This window comes from Gymnogyps californianus, chromosome 1 (assembly GCF_018139145.2).
Source record: "Gymnogyps californianus isolate 813 chromosome 1, ASM1813914v2, whole genome shotgun sequence".
In the NCBI taxonomy this organism is placed as follows: domain Eukaryota; kingdom Metazoa; phylum Chordata; class Aves; order Accipitriformes; family Cathartidae; genus Gymnogyps; species Gymnogyps californianus.
Genome location: NC_059471.1, coordinates 131,346,893 through 131,363,959, shown reverse-complemented (window position 1 = coordinate 131,363,959; position 17,067 = coordinate 131,346,893). Strand labels below are relative to the sequence as shown.

The 17,067-nt window shown below is 45.1% G+C and overlaps 1 protein-coding gene across 1 annotated transcript in view; it reads left to right on the top strand.

Moving 5' to 3' along the window:
- TBX15 (T-box transcription factor 15) overlaps window positions 1–16,331 on the top strand; it is a 99,163-nt gene extending 82,832 nt beyond the window's left edge. Inside the window, exon 8 of the mRNA XM_050906088.1 lies at window positions 15,371–16,331. Within this exon, the coding sequence (XP_050762045.1) occupies window positions 15,371–16,155 (785 nt within the window). The 3' untranslated portion in view covers window positions 16,156–16,331. The remainder of the gene's footprint in view (window positions 1–15,370) is intronic.
- Window positions 16,332–17,067: the final 736 nt, after the last annotated feature.

Below are 17,067 nucleotides of genomic sequence, written 5' to 3'. Positions count from 1 at the left end.
TGTGTGGAAACACAAGGGGAAGGGGTGTATGTCCTCTGGAAGCTTTAGGAAACCAGAAATGTGCCTCCCCCCAGGATCACGCTGCCTCGCTTTCAAAACCCGATGGCCTTGCTGGAGAGACTTTCTGTTAGTACAAGGCTGGGAGGAATTGTTGGGTAGGCCAACTGTTTTCTGCTTGTTCATGCTGTGTCTTTTCATAGCTTCTGCCCTTTACATCTCTCATTTGTTAAGTAGGGCTTTCATCTCTAGTTTCAGGCTGTGTTACTATTTTTTTTTTTTTTTTCCATGGATAGGGCTTCCCCATTCACTTCATTGAACCTATTTCAAGTTAAAAACACAGTGATCACTGGGAACAGAGGTATCAGGGCAACCTCATACTTTTTTTTATTCCAATATAAATGCAAGAAAAAACCCCAATCCAAAACTATGTTCAAATGTGACACTTGTGATGTTAAACAATCAAAAACAAATGCATGCTCTGTGTAGCAGATTCTCCAGCCTCTCACACTTGACCTTGACATCACCCCAAAACTTCCCACCAAACCTTGAATCCATCTGGGGATGGCATGGTCTCCTCCAGAGGGAGGGTAGCCGCAGTGGCTGCCGGGGATGCCCATCACCAGGGCAGGATCAGAAGGGGATCTCTTCTGGCTGTCCATTCCCCACTCCAGTTCCCCGTGCAACACCCTGGATCCCAGCTCACCCACTAAGTCATTCTTCTGATGGCACAGCACCAGAGGAGGACAGATCACACTCCTGTCAGCTGTGTCAGACTCCCCATGCATGGTCTTTACACAACCACCTAACCCTTCTTAAACAGCGCAGCATGGGGCAGGAGAGGTTTTGCACAAGCTCAGGGGCTTGTGTCCAGGAGCACTTGCAGTGGGGCGTGCGGTCAGAGACGGGTTAAAGCAGGGATTCAGAAACGTTTTCATCACCCACCTAAATAGAAACATAACAGCCTCTCCTTCTGGTCACGGTCGCTGAAGCAGCCTCCCTCCTCTGTTTCACACCCTATTCGGGCTCACACGCCTCCCCTCCCCTCCCATTGGTTATCAGATAACATCCTAGTGGCAAGTCCAGCTATTGCTTACGTGGTAAGGTAATATTAGGAAAGGAAAATATTTAATGTATTTTTAGCTTGTTTTAATATAGTTTGGCAGCTGAAAAATCAGGAAGCAAGCCAGTACCCTGTGACCAGCCAGCTCTGTGCAGACCACCAGCACCACACCACACACCCCTAGGTTTAGGGCAGCCCTTAACTAAAGTTGTGTCCACAGGTCTGTCTCAAAACTTAATAACTCACTACAAAACTGTGCTTTTGAGCTCTGCATTTAGCCATGTGAAATGGCTTCAAGATAATGAATCAGAAATATTCCCTCTATCATGGTGCTCACCTCTCCAGTGGTTGCTGTAACAACCAGTGAGTGCTGGTCTCAGCAATAGGTGCAAAGCCAAGGTACAAATACACTCTGTGTTAATTTCTGGCTGCCAGGACAGCCCCCAAGGGCCAGCACAAATATGCTGGTCTGGAGGTCTTGGAATTGCTGGCAGAAAGAGCAAGAAATGCTGAGGTGGCTTTAAGTCACATGTGATTCTTCTCTCCAAACCTAAGATGACCAGGATGTACAGTGTCCATACCTCTTCATTCCCTTGCTTTCAAGCACATGAACTGTGTGACAGGTGAGTAAATCACTGGTGTTTAACAGCTGACTTCAGCATAAGCAATTGCACCTCAGATCCTCTGAGCCTTAGCCAGTCTTTTCATGTAAGGGACTTGCCTGGGACTCTACTCCTCTCTCACACCTGAAGCTTCAGTGCTCTGAGCTGCATAGTGTTATCTCATACCCTTGCGTATTTATGAATTAGAAATTTTCAGGGTATTATTTTAATAAACAGACATTTTAGTCTGTCTCCAAAGCTGGGTGAATTGTGGCATTTCCGAATAAACACTCAAGGAATTGCAGGCCTCCATTTTATCCCTTGAATTGTTAGTTTTGCATAGGCTGCATCTGGTTTAGGATGAAGTTCTTTGGGATTGACACCAAAACGGATATTTTTAGTTATGGCTACGGACGAGAAGCAAATCAGCTCCTGGGGAGCTGAACAGCTGGCACCAGGAGGGAGTGCTACATGGCTGGCTCTGGGAAACTGCTCTGGGGCTACAGGAGACTTTTGGGATGTGTGAACCATCCTTCCTCACTTCTCTTCTCTGCTGTGGCTCTACATGAAGCCTAGATGTATCCACTGTAACTTAAGAGGAGGGTACACTTACTGCAGAGACAAGATGAGAGTAGCAAAAACGGCCACACGCCTGGGAAGAAACCAATGAGGAGTGAGTTATGGTTATTCAGCCTGGAGGGGAGGGAGGGAGGACGTAATAGTACTGAAATAAGATGCTGTCTGTGGTGGATAGGAAAAAAGCAGTAGGCTCTAGTTATATGAAATCTAGCAAAGTGATGGAACAGATCCCATGTAGGAAGTGTGGAATTCAGCCCTGATTTTCAAGGGATGAGTCCCCCTTACAGTAGTAGGAAAAATGATGCTTTCTGGGGCAGAAGCTGGGGACTTCAGCAGCATAAATATGGTGCCTTTGCTGCTTTCCAGGTAGATTTTTCTGTGCTATGGATTCTTAGCTTTGCTTTTGTGACTCAGTAATTTTTTCATGACATAAAATTATCTGCCTTTTCCAAAACAGTTTTGTCAAACAAATCCAACTGAATTATTTGGTTAGGTTAGAGATTTGACTGATAGAAATAGCTGTATAGGTGTGATGGATTTTTGGAGAGCATTTAACTTATTGCCACATGTGCCAACTTGGAAAAGTGAGCATTAGCGTGTATTATAAATGAATAGCTGACTGATCTCAAAGCTGACGTGATAACAGTGAATACACCATCCAGGGAGGACAGTCCCAGTGTTGCTCTGCAGAGACTGGTTCCAGTGCTAACTTGTCCAGAACTAAATGAAACAGTGCAGTTGCTAAAAGGTACAAATCTCGTAAAGACTGCAAAATGGTCAGTAATGATGGGGACAAAGGTATGAAGGGCAATAGAGATTGCTTGGTAACCTGCATGCATTCAAACAAAGCGTGGCTTTTAGTTTAGCCAGATACAATATCATGTGTCTAGAAACAAAATGTAGGACATACATACCCACTGAGTGTGCTGGAAAGTGTTGGCACTGACAAGAATTTGGAGGTCTCAGTGGATAAGCCACTGCACAGGCAAGGGACAGTGTATGTAATACTGTGATAAAAAGGGACATGCAATCTTTGGTGTAGAAAAAAAAATAGTGGTAAGCAGCGGGGAGACAATTTCCTAGCTGCAAACTGACATTACAACATGGTCTTCTACTGTATGTACTTTTAAAGGGTGGAAAGAGATTGAAGAGGATTCAGGGAAAAGAAAGTAGAATGATTTGTTGGATGGAGAAGATGTCTGAGAACGAAAACTCAGTTTGCATAGTTAATCAAAAAGAAGATCAAGTACCGAATCTTTACGGCCTATGCTATCTTGCAGAGAGAAGAATATGTGGTAGCTTTTTGTCACCCATCCTCGATAGGCTCTTATGACTGCAATTTCCATGTTTTTATGACACATCTCTGCGGAACATGCTTCATTCAAGTGGCTCTGATTTTTCTACTCTAACTGAATGTTCATCCCTTTTTGTGGGATGTTAAGAGATAAGGAGAACAGAATTTCGCCCTCATCCACCTTCTTCATACATTTAATTGTTTTACAGGTTTTTATGTCCCTATTCTGCGCTTCTCACAGTGAATAGCACCAGTCATTTAATTTCTTTTCAAGTGGGAAGTTTTCCAGGTCCTTAATTGTTCCTCTAAAAACAAGTCTGCACAGAGTATTCCAGATGCATCCACATGATACAATTACCTAAAGGTATTATAATTTTTTCCACATTGTCCTTTCTGCCATTCAACATACATCCTAGTGCTTTGCTCATTTGTTTGGCCCAAGCTGTATGTTGAGCAAGGGCCACAATGACACACCGAATTGATACTCGGCACGCTGGATGCAGCTGTTTCATACAGGGATTAAATAACTTTCTAATCTACACAATGATAGGTTTCAGCTGCCACACAAACTGGAGAGCCTGATATCACGACCAGTCACACAGATGCCTGGTGTGGCTGACTCTAGCGGTCCACGAGCTTTACTTGCACGTGTTGCCGTTGAAGTAAAGTGCATCAGTAAGTCTCTGCAGGTCTGTGACCTGAGTGGTCACAATATCGTCCTGCCAAGGAGAAGAACATGCCATTTCTGTCAGTGAAACCTTCTGGCCTGAGAACAAAACCTCTCTTTTGCAGCACGCAATCCAAAAGTCATCGCAGCTTTACAAGGGCAAGCACCATGTTTGACACGATCACAGCAGATGCGCAGCCAGTTTGAAAAAAAAAAGTCCCCCCTGAACAAAACCTTTGCAAGAAATGCTCAGGAAATGGCAGTCCAGGAGAGCCTGACCTTCTGGAGAATGATGTCACCCACTCTGCAGTCTACTTATTACTAGGGAAAAAGGGGGCTTGGGATTATTGAATGCACATGGAAATGAGATGTGGGGAAAGCCAAGAATCTATTAAAGTCTTTAATTGGAATATATTTTCAAAATTTAGATTGAACCTCATCCAGATTCTCATTATTAAAAATATGTGGCTCAGTTTCTTGATTTTAACAGGGAACATAAAAAAAAAAAAAAAAAAAAAGAAGAGAGGGGGGAAAAAGAAAATAAGAGTTCCAGTAACTCTGGATTGTGTCACTTTCCAAGAGTAAAAAGATCCATTGCTGGCTCCTATGTGATATACAGTTTCCCACAGCACATTGTGACAATCAGATCGCTATCAGTGACTCTAAGTTTTGCCAGGACATAGAGACTAGAAAGGCACTGTGACAATACTAGAATAGTGATCAGTATCTGATCCTTCCTACAAAAGCTGATGACTTATGCAAGAAGTAAAATCTAAGGGTACCCTAGCAGCTGGTAAAAAGAGTTGCCTTCTAAGCAGAATTTCAGGACCAGAATTTCAGGATGAGAATCACGTGATATGGTATATCAGCAGGTTTGCAGCACATAAAATTTTACTTCACCATTAAATTACTGTTTTGATACATGCATACCAAATCCGCAGGAGTCAAACATCTTAGCTTTGACTGGTGAGTTCTCAAGGCAGCTTTCCTTTCAAATGAGGTTTCTTTGCTTGAATAAGTGCCTTTGCTGAGGACTCTGCCAATTGCTTTCAGTAGATTCAACCCGTTCTCCATCAACTTGAGCATCTGCGTTGATCTTGGACTGGAGACCTGAGGTAGAGAGGCCACCTGTTAAGAGAGTCTGCAAAGTTGTCGTTAATGGTTGTTGAGATTAGCATCAAGAGCTTGAAATTTGTCTAAAAGGGTACCAGAGGCAAATAGGGGTGTGCTCCTCACTGGTAAGACAGCTGTTGCTACCTCTGGTATCAGCAGGTATCTCTGGTAGCAGCAGGCATGCTGCTATCTCTAAAGCAGCATGCGTGTACAAACTGGCAATTGAGTACAGCTCCTACTGTCTTCCTCTGAGAGGGAACATCGTAACCCTGCAGCCTTGTGTCAACAAGGATATGCACAAAAGACTCCCACTCCTCTGTGTGGAAGAGGTTCAATCTTCTCATTTACTGCTGGAAAGGAACAATGTTTTCTTGTAGTAGCGATGAGTCCAGACAGACCCTAAGGCTGCATGATGTATCAGCAGATGGGAGACAGATACCCTGAGCTGAGGTGTTGCTGCTTTTCCAGCTTCCCTGTCTGTAAACATTACCCTTTTCGGGCAGGCATCACCTCTGTCATGCCAAACTTTGTCTGTACTGCTTGTTACTCATTTCTTCTTTGGTATAACATTCTTCTCTGTGTTGGGGGTGGTGCTGAGAGCTGTCCTAATTGAACCCATCTGAAAACAATATTGTGAATGCACAAACGTGTCGCTCAAGTGGAGGGGAGACTGAGCCCTCCAGAACTTCATCTGAAGGCATCAGAGGCGCCTTGAGGCAGAAAGAAGCAAATAACTGTTAAGATCCTTTTGGCTTTATCTGAGATCTCAGATCCCCAAAATAGCGTCTGCCAAAAGAGCAGAGCTGCTGATGTCAAAGGAGGGTGAACAACCTACAAATACATCTGCTTGGCCACTTGCCTCCCGATGGCAGCCATCGGTTCTCTCAGCAATGCCACCAGGATAATCTGGATGCTGCTTCCCTTTCAAAATCAATTGTGAACGGTCTAGGCTATTGGCAGAGGTCACATATCTGGGTTTGGTCTCAATTATCTTCTTGATTCTTTTGACCTTGAAGAGGAGATTGGAAACAGAGCAGTTGTTGCCAGAGTTATTGGGATCAAGCGCTGGTTTCTGCTGCATACTTCAAATGGCTCGTAGATTGCCTCATTTAAACGAAGCAACAGGGAACAAACTGTTCCAGCTTCTTCTTGGTTGAGCTGCAGACAGTTTTTCCTTAGGGAAGGGGCATTTCTGGTGCTTCAAGGTCTCATCTTTCACAGTGAAAAGCTAAAATACTCTCTGTGCTAGTTTTGGCTGGGATAGAGTTAATTTTCTTCATTGTAGCTAGTATGGGGCTATGTTTTGGATTTGTGCTGAAAACAGTGTTGATAATACGGGGATGTTTTAGTTATTGCTGAGCAGTGCTTACACAGAGTCAAGGCCTTTTCTGCTTCTCACACCACCCCACCAGCGACTAGGCTGGGGGTGCACAAGAAGTTGGGAGGGGACACAGCTGGGACAGCTGACCCCAACTGACCAAAGGGATATTCCATACCATATAACGTCATGCTCAGCATATAAAGCTGGGGGAAGAAGAAGGAAGGGGGGGGAGGGGGCGTTCGGAGTGATGGCGTTTATCTTCCCAAGTAACCATTACGCGTGATGGAGCCCTGCTTTCCTGGAGATGGCTGAACACCTGCCTGCCAGTGGGAAGTGGTGAATGAATTCCTTGTTTTGCTTTGCTTGTGTGTGCAGCTTTTGCCTGCCCTATTAAACTGTCTTTATCTCAACCCACGAGTTTTCTCACTTTTACCCTTCTGATTCTCTCCCTCGTCCCACCGAGGGGGGGGGGGGGGCGTGAGTGAGCGGCTGCGTGGTGCTTAGTTGCCAGCTGGGGTTAAACCACGACATCCTCCCAGGTGTGACATGAGGGGCTGAGACTCAAAGTCCGTGCCACTCCTGAGGACCTGAAAGGAGCCTGAAGCACTCTGTTACTCCAGGGTGGTGTTTACCCCAAAGTCTAATTACTGAAGCCTAAATCTCTGTTATCTCATGAGTGGTGATCCGATTTCGCATGAATGTATGGAGGGGGGCAATGGTACTTTGAAGATTTGCACAATTTCCTGAGAGCTGCACATTATTTTGTCATGAGTAGAAAGTGGCATGTACTTTGAGTTTGCCACGATACTGTGACATTTTACCTCAGTTCAGAAGTTTTGAACCACAGTGCCTCTGGGGTTTTATAGTTGTTTATCATATTTTTTATCGTTTAATATGCTGGAACTTCCAGGGCCTGTGTTGGCCCAAAGCAGACTCCATCAAGATTGGCAGGAGAGATTTGCAATTCAGTTTACTTCTGTCACCACCAAAGAAATCTCCACGATTTCAGTTAATCTCAGCTGCAAAGTTACAGCAGCTTCTTTTGTGACTTTCTGAAGGATTTTTGCCACAAGGAGTCCTTTTCTGCATCCTGTTTTCATTCAGTGTCATCTCCTATGGTAGCTTTTGTTACGTGACCCCCTTGTCAATGTCTGTCCCAGCTGATGGTTGTAAATGTGAGGGACAGTGCATAATTATTACTGATGAGCAATTTTCTCCGCTATACTGGGGTGCTTGTCATCCCCCAAGTCTGAGTTGATTTGATCTGTCTGTACTTGAAGAAGGGAAACAGGAGACATTTCTGTAGGAGCTGATGTACAGCTCACGAAAGTGTTGGGTACGCCACGTTGTAACTGTCTGCACACAAGACAGAAAGTCATGTCCAACAGGCCTTCTCCTGAGACAGCGTGGAGCTGGCCCAAGAATACCGTGTGTTTATATGAGGAACAGACACCCTTATATTAAAGACAGTCTGGGGGGACTGGGAAGGGGATATTTTCTCTTACTGTTGGGAAAGCTCTCTTGGTGCTCTGGATATAGATGGGAATGGAAATCAGATGTCCTGAATTGTACTTTTTGTCCACATTAGAAAAAAAGGTTGGTTTTTACCATTAGATCTTGAAAATACTTTATCTTGGAGGATGACTGAGGCAAGTTTTATCTCTAACTTTCTGACTGCTCAGTTTGTGTTGCAGAAATCTGTCAGAGGTAAAGGGAAGTAAAGTGTTATTCTGAGTTGTTCTAGATTTACCATTAATTCCAGTGATTCTCGTAATTTGAGGCAAACTTATAAAAAAAGGTCCTTCTCTGTAATTTACTAACCTTAAATAAAATTTCCTTTCATTCCTCACTTTTGTGCCATACAGTACATACTTTCCCTGTTAAATCTATTGCTGTAACCATCTTTTTTGTGCTCTGTGAGCTGTATCTCAAAGAACTGCAAAGCACTCTTTATGTTTCCCCTACCAACCCAGCAAGTTGGCATGCAGCAGATTTCAGGTCTCATTTGGGCCTTTTAAAGATTTTACCAGCAGATTCATAATTTGATAATTGGCCAAGGGCTCTAGAGAGAAAATAGGCAGCTACACTCCGTGAAGACAAAAATGGCTCTCATTCCCATGAAAGTGGGAAGTTTTCATTCCTAGCAATGGGGAAAGAACGAAGGGAGAGTCCAGCACATCACAGACCAGGTGGCCCTACCCTTGCTTGGTGAGAGGAAGAGGAAGAAGCATCAAAGCTGTTTGGTTTTCCAAGGTGATGAAGAGGGAACTCAAAGAGGTAGTGATGGTACAAGAAGGATGTGATGAAGAACCTTTCAGTCCTTCTGAAGGTTTCAGGCTTGAGTTTTGGAAAGCTAGGAACGGGAAGAGAGACCTTAGGCTGTCAGTTATAATACTTGCAAGGCAAAAGTTGTCATGATATGTGAGAACAGGAGTGACACCTGATTTTGTGGCATTTAGATGCCTGGAGATGCAAGTAGGCATCGAGCAGGACTGAGGCATGTGCTGCTTGAAGCAGAAATTAATCCAGGTTTGTGCTAGGCTTGGGTCTTAAAGGACATGAGATCGGATGATTACAGTGGCACCCTCTGGCCTCATAATCTATCAGTCAGATCACCTGGCAATCTGCACAAATCCTCCCTCATTACTGTCTCAGATTTCCATCTTTAGGCAAGTACTTAATTTTTGTTCTGCGACCAAAGGTGTGGTAACTTGGAAGACAGGGAGTAAGTTTCATAAGCCATACTTAGGGTGCATGCATGTATGAGTGCACAGAATGGGAATGGGATTTTACGTTTTTGTTCAAATTTGTTTTCCTGCACGCATGCCATCACATTTATTTACTGTTGTGTCCAAAGGTAGAACATTGCAAAAAACTGGGAAGAGTTGGTCTCTCCCATGCTTTAGAAAGTCCCTTTACATATGCGTACATGTCTGTAGAGTCTTCACAAAAATCAGACCTTTCAGGAGTGACTTAGAGTACGTCTGCATGGACAGGCTCCTCTGTCTGTGCTCCACGCTGGCCAGACACATGCCAGCTCCCGGCCAGCTCCATTTGGAAAGCTGGAGAGCTGCATTAGCATGGCTCTGTGCCCAAGCAAATATAAACTGCCTCTCAGGAGGGCTTATGCGCTCAAGTTAAGTGCCAGTAGGAGAGCTGTGAGCCAGATGAATGACTAGTGGCCACAGCCCCTCTTTCCCGCACCCTCAGGTGCTCAGACACATGCCTATCACATGGTGGAGATGCCAACATGTTGGGCATGTGTCAGAAGAGGGGTTGTGGCTCCTCCAGGAGACCGATCAGCGAGGTTGTGCACTCATCGCTCCCAAGCACCTGACCTTTGGGCTAGGTCCTGCTCACATCTGAAGGTGGGAGAAGATGGCTGGGCTGAGGCTGTGGGCCAGACACTGTCCTGTTGGGCTGAGTACAGCCTCCAGGCCATAGGCTGGCCATGCTGAACCTGCAGCTCATACCTGTGGCCATGATAAGCTAAACTAGCTTGTAGACAGAAGCAGGCTGAGCTGTTTAAGAAGCGTTTGCACTCAAAGAATAATAACTTTGTGCTGACTGACACATCAAAATGTAAAATCTTAAGACAAATCACCTTGCAGATCCCATCCTTGTTAGAAACTCAAGGCACAAACTCTGAGGATCCTCAGCCACATCTGTTCTTAACGAGACAGTGAATACCAGGTTATCACTGTCTGAGCCCGACCACGCCAAGAGCTGCATGCTGCCGATATGGTCAGACAATGGCAGCGATCAAGTTGCCCAGACTACTCTAAAGCTCTTGCCTGTCTGATGAGACTCTGCCATTGCACAGGGCAAGGCACTCACGTTCAGATATCTTGTACTGACTGCAGCTTCAGCTTGCACTTGCTCTCCTCCTCTGTGCTAAGCAAGGACTTCAAGGACTGAGAGGTTTGTACGGGGGCACTGCAGGTGATGGTAGCAACCGATGCCTGGAAATATTATCAAGGAAAATACGCTGCAGTGGAGTCCAAAGTGTGATTTATGTGCACATTTCAGATAAAGGAGGTTGGGATAAGTTGTGGGTCAACTGACTACTGTGGTGTCATTTGTAAGAGAGATCCCAGAAAATTTTCCATGCACAATTGCTTCAGACTCCCTTGGCACTGATGCTCTCCCCCGTGTCTTCCTGTTGCCAGAAAGCTCCCTTGGCTAATGCTGGCTGCTGGCAGATGTGTTTTCCATCTACACTGCAGTGTTAGAAGTTCTGTACGTGACCTGCCCTGTGTGGAAGAGATCCCCATTGCCTTTGAGACGCCCTGGCATGATGAATGCTTCAAGAATACTCCAGCCTCTTGTTTTAAGGCACATCATACCCATGGACTGGGTATGTTTGCGCTTGCAGTTTACCCTGAAAGTGTCCTTAACATAAGCTCTGTCTAGGTAAAAGCAAAAGCAAGGGTCTATTTGGAACATATAGAGAGACAGCACCGTTACCAAGGCTTAGAAGGATATAGGTGATAGGAAGGAAGGCCAGTCATAAGCTACTTGAGATGAAATTTTAATTGCAGTTCTTATTTGTACCCAGATGAGAAGCTGTAGTTTCTTCCCTAATCCTTGTGGGCAGGTATTTGACACTGTAGCACAGCCAACATTTCTATATGGTGTCACAAGAGGAAACACTGGCATGGGGAAGAAGGTTTGCCTTGACATCCCACCCTTTCCACAGGGTTTCCCTGTCTTCCACCATGATTTCATTCTTCTTTTTCCCACCTCCCCTCCTTACTAATGATTTCTTACTTTTCGGTCCACTTTGCAAGTTTTGACCTTTCTTGCATGAGATCATTCTCCACTCCCCCTCTTTGGAAATGCTCCTGTCCCTTTGCTAAGGTCAACTTAGTTATCACTTGTAGGCCCAGACAGAGAGCAGGCTCCTTTCAGGATGGCACCAGTGCCTGGCTAAACCCTGGACGTAACGGCAGGACACTGTGAGGACAGACGCATTCATCTGCCATGTGGGGCAGGGTTCAGGTAGAAAGGAGGGGGCTTTGAAGTTATGAACCTCGTATTTTATACAAATGTGACCTGCTAACCGCACACATGTGGGACTGATGTATGCAGGGCCAGAAATGATCTTCTGGAGACCGGACACAATAGTAATTAATCACTTTGGAATCATGATAAGTGTGGAGGTGAGAAATACTATGATATTACTGGTAAATGCTGTTGGCGTTGGCAACTATTTCCAGGGGGAACAGTGGGTAGAGAAAAGGAACAGAGGAGAATTACCGAGAGATTAATTTTGTTCTTGCTTAAATGTGGTTTCAGTTGACTTAAACCAGACCTAAACATAGTCCTGTGTATCAGTTTAACTAGATTGGTTTATATCCATGCCTTCCATTAAAATGACATACACATCTGTGTATTTGAGACTGTAGTACGGTGTGGATATACTTTCTGGGCTTGCTGCCATCTCTAGGGGTATTTGTCTGACTTCTTTATAACAACTACAGTCCAAGTTGTAACTTCACAAAGTCCAGGTTGCATTTGGCCCATACTTAGTGGTGCCAGCAAAGATGGATAAGAAATATCATTCAGAGCAGAGTGGAGCTGTTTGCCTTCTGAAGAGAGTGAGCTGAGATGGTCCTTGCTTTGCGTTGTTTCCTGTTCCACTTAAAAGTGTAAAGATTATTCTGCAAATGATCAGGAACTTCAGGCTTCTGCATTATGCTCTGTTGCAGCAGAAGCGCGGTGTGTCCTGTGCTTGTGGTTGGCATCGGCAGCAAAGCATTCTTGAAAGTGAGTCGTCAGGTCTGGCGTTTTCTCCCGTTGGTAGATTTCTCACCTCCTCATCATTTTAAAGTTGCAGAGAAAAAGAAAAAAAATCTTTTTTACTTTGTTTCCTAATTGCTGTGTTGTCACTTCAGGGTTTTTCTGTTGGCCTGCAAATAGGGATAATTCAGAGCAGAATCACTTCAGTCCCTCTTTGGCGGTAACCTGAAATGTGCAATTCTCAGTTTTGGAACCGTTAAGCAACCCTCGCAATTGCTAATCAGAGATCTCTACTTACTCTTACTCTGTGGAGCCAAAGGCTCAGTTATGGGTACGACTCAATCATAACTCCTTAGCAGATGTTTAAAGCCTAATGCTTGAGGTAACTGGTGTGTGTGCTCTTCTCCTGCATAGTTTTTAAAGGTTAACTATGGGGTAAAGGAAGACTGAAATGAAGACATTGCAGTTAATCATTTATTCTACGTATTTTATTTCAAACAGATCATTAAATACTCATACATATATACATATGTATTTTTACTTACTCTCCAGACACTGTCAGCAAGTAAGTCACCATCTGAAGTTTGTTCATGAAATATGTGGTGTAAAGAATCAAGTGCAGGATTACTGCGGGTTAAATACGTCTCACTTTGTGCTGTATTTGTTTTGTGATTATGTGACCTCTGTATTTTGGGCTTTGATAGCTAAGTGATGATATATGAACTCAGCTGTCTGCCTGCCCTCTCTGTCAGAGGTTACCCTCTTTAGTGCAGGGCTAACAGGAAAATGTGTGTCTGTGTACCTCGGTTCAACCACACTTTTATCAGCGATCTCAACTAAAATAGACTTTGCAGTGAAACTACTTGTGTAGAGGCAGACGTTCCCTTCTGCAGACCCTGCTGCAGTATTGACAACCTGTAACAGAGAGACAGGGAGAAAGGCTGGAGGAGGTACCATCTTAACTTACCACAACAAAATTAGGCAGAGATTGTCTGTCAGAGACTTTAAATGAACCAGGGAAGTATACCTTTTAAAATAAATGCTAAATTAGAAATTCACACAAGAAGTCTTTGAACTCTGGATCTAAAATGCACTAGCAAGTTTGAGCATTTCTGTGTTGTCAAGAAGGGACATGATGAGAGAGTCCATGATGCCATTTGAAACTTCAAATTTTCTTGTTAATTTTAATGGTCATTTGACGCAATGAATGACAAAAGGAGTCAGTGGCTTAGCAATAATCATTCCTCCCCATGGCTGGTAATGGGGATGACTGCTTTGACTTAGCAACACAGAAACATGCATTTTCTTGATGCTGCCTGGGTCAACAGCAGCCACTCCAGGCTGTGCTTACCCAAGGCTGTTTTTCTTCTTTTTTCTGGCTCTTGTTTAAAAAGATTTTTTAAATTAAAAAATCCCCAATACTATTAATGTCTGAAAGTTACATTTTCACTCTAATGCCCCATTCTGTTTCATCCTAAATGTGTTAGAAAGAGTCAGATATAATCTCACTTATATTCTCACCATCATATACTGACACAGAACCTGTCTTTCTAGTGCATGTCTTAACATTTAGCATCACCTATTCTCTTTTCATCAACCAACACTGCATTCAGTTCCTCCCCCATTTTGCAGCAGACCTAGACTGGTCTCAAAATCCTGCTATTTTTTTTCCACAAGGCGACACAAGAGAAAGCTGTCCCTTACTTTTGATCCTCAATGTGCAATCTCTGCCTTGGTTAAATTTCAGCTGCCCACTCTAACACCCTCTTTCCCAGTCCCTTTGCCTCTCACCTGTCATCTTCTAGCTGGTCCAAAATGCTGCCTCACCAGTTGTCTTCCTAGTTCCTCTGGTTATACTCATCCCCTGGTCAAATCTCTTCACCAGCACCTCTTTGCTCCTTTTACAAGAGTCTTCAGTGTTAGTTGCCCTAATGCAGAAATGGGATCTCATGCAAAGGGAATCATTCAAACGAAAAAAAGTTTCACACCAGAAAACTGCATTCCCTTAAGCACAGAACTGATTTTCCTGGTTGACCAAGGAAGCTTCCTCTAACTCAGAATCTTGCCTATAAATAATCTCTTCTCAAGCTCAAAATTGTGCCATCAGCTTATTCATATCACTTACTTTTGGTTTGTTACTGTTCTTGGTAGTATTACGCAGTATTGTTTTCCCAGGTCAGAACATGTGAGCATCCCTGCTGTGCAAAATAATCAATTCTATCATTCATAGCATAAATGTTGTATAACACATTGATACTACCGACATGCATATATATCAATATTTTGTTAATACCAGTGATACAACATATGGAATACCTTTTAAAGTTAAAGCACATGATTGAAAATCCTGAGACATCCCCTTTCTCCGCTCTGTGGAACAGGCTATAGCTTGAAACTGTGCCCCTTCATTTTAGTGTTACTTCTGGCTTAAATCAGTACCACTGCACCATGAGCCATCTGAAAAAACTGTTGAATGGTGCCGAAGTCCAACATGCTTTCAGCCACTTCCCACCACAAGCCACCTGAGCGGATGATAAAGCATGTTTGCAGCAGGGCCATACAGCTCACTGACTGGTGGTCTTCCTGCAGACCAGGAGAGAGGAGAAAAGACTTCCCCCCCCCCCCCAAAAAAAAAAAAAAAGACTAGATAAACATGCCTGGAAATGGCAGATCTCTTGACTGATGGAGTGGTGCTTCCTCGCAGCTTTTCCCACTGTCTTGGATTGCTCTGTGGCAGGCTTGCTTCCCTCTCCTATTTTAAAAGGGAAGAAAAAGTCCATTGAAAAACAAAGTCATAACACAAAAGCAGTGGGAAAGACCAAGGGATGCTATTAATAAAGTGAGGGCCCTTGCCAAGAAAGGCTGAGTTTTCCAGAGGCCGTTTTACCAACCTTGTTTCTTTATTAAACTAAGCTGTTTTTTAAGGAGACCATCTCATTTTGCAGATGTGATCCTGGGCTCTGAACATCCTCCTATGTGTTTTGTTTTGCAGGAGGCAGTACAGGCACCTCCCCGACCACCTCCAGCACAGGGACTCCATCGCCCTCTGCTTCCTCTCACCTTCTCTCTCCATCCTGCTCCCCTCCAGCCTTTCATCTGGCCCCCAACACTTTCAACGTTGGCTGCCGGGAGAGTCAGCTTTGCAACCTCAACCTGTCTGATTATCCCCCATGTGCCAGAAGCAACATGGCCGCCTTGCAGAGCTACCCGGGGCTGAGCGATGGCGGCTACAACCGGCTGCAGGGTGGCACCGCTTCCGCCTCGCAGCCCTCCGAAACCTTCATGCCTCAGAGGACTCCATCCTTGATCTCAGGAATGCCAACTCCTTCCTCCCTGCCCAGCAACAGCAAGATGGAGGCGTACAGCAGCCAGCTGGGATCCTTCCCCAGCTCCCAGTTTCAGTATGTCATGCAAGCAGGCAACCCTGCCTCCACCTCCTCCTCTTCACACATGTTTGGTGGTGGCCACATGCAGCAGAGCTCTTACAACGCCTTCTCCCTGCACAATCCCTACAACCTCTATGGATACAATTTCCCTGCTTCCCCCAGGCTGGCGGCGAGCCCGGAGAAACTCACCACCTCCCAAAGCACTTTACTCTGCTCTTCCCCATCCAGCGGGGCCTTCGGAGAGAGGCAATACCTTTCCACGGGGATGGATCACGGGATGCACATGATCAGCCCTCCCTCTGGCAACCAGCAGACGGCCAATGCCTGTGACAACAGACAGTATGGTGCGGTTCAGGGCTCCTCCTCACAGATGTCTGTGCACATGGTCTAACAAGCCGTGCCTGTCCTTGGCATTGAAGGCAGCCGGACCTTCATCGTTTCCAGGGGTAAACCCATCCCGGTACCTTTTTGCCTTAAAACTTATAATGGAATTAGCATTGTAATGATAAATAAGAACACAAGCCATCTAGGTATGCTCCACAGAACCTTGTGGAAAGCCTCGACTGACAGCCATCGCAGCTTGTTGTAGCCCAGGGCCTCCAGACCTGGCACAGAGCGTCTGCTCTTTCTGGACATTGCAGAGAGAAGGGCATGACTTTAACGAGAAGCTGGAGAGAAGCAGCTGAATATACCATTTATGCATTAACTCTCAGCTAGTGTGAGCTCTTGGCGTGGAGGGAGCTGTGCCCCTGTGCTGTCTCCTCCGGGTGTCGACGAAAGGCAGTGTCCCAAGGCTTGGTCCTCTGAAGCTGCACTGCCCATAGCTTTAAAGACCTCCTGCTTCCCAGACCGTTCCTCACTGCTGGAGCGGCTCAGCCCATTTCTGAAGCCAACAGTGGCCCATGGGTCCTTCTCCCACTGTAGCACAGGAATGGCGCTGCTGGGCTGGAGCTTCTCCTCCCAAAGAGGTTTCTGCATTTTCACCACGTCTCTGCCCGACCGGCAGTTTCTTTGCTAGGGTTGCGCTTACCAGCACCCAGCCTGCAGATGGAGATGGGAGAGAGAGGAGAGAAAAGTTTTAACCCACAAGTGAGCCTCAGACATAAGCAGGGACTGATCTATGGAAAGATGCATGGGGGAGAGGGAGGCTCAGCTCCTGTTGACGTGACCCGAAGTGATGCACCCAAACCGAACGGATGACAGCCTTTGTGGGGAACGTGTGTCCCATAACACTCAACCCAATAGGAGGAAACTGTCCAGACTGAACTCATGGGGAAGAGCAATGAGAAAAGAGAGCTCTGCT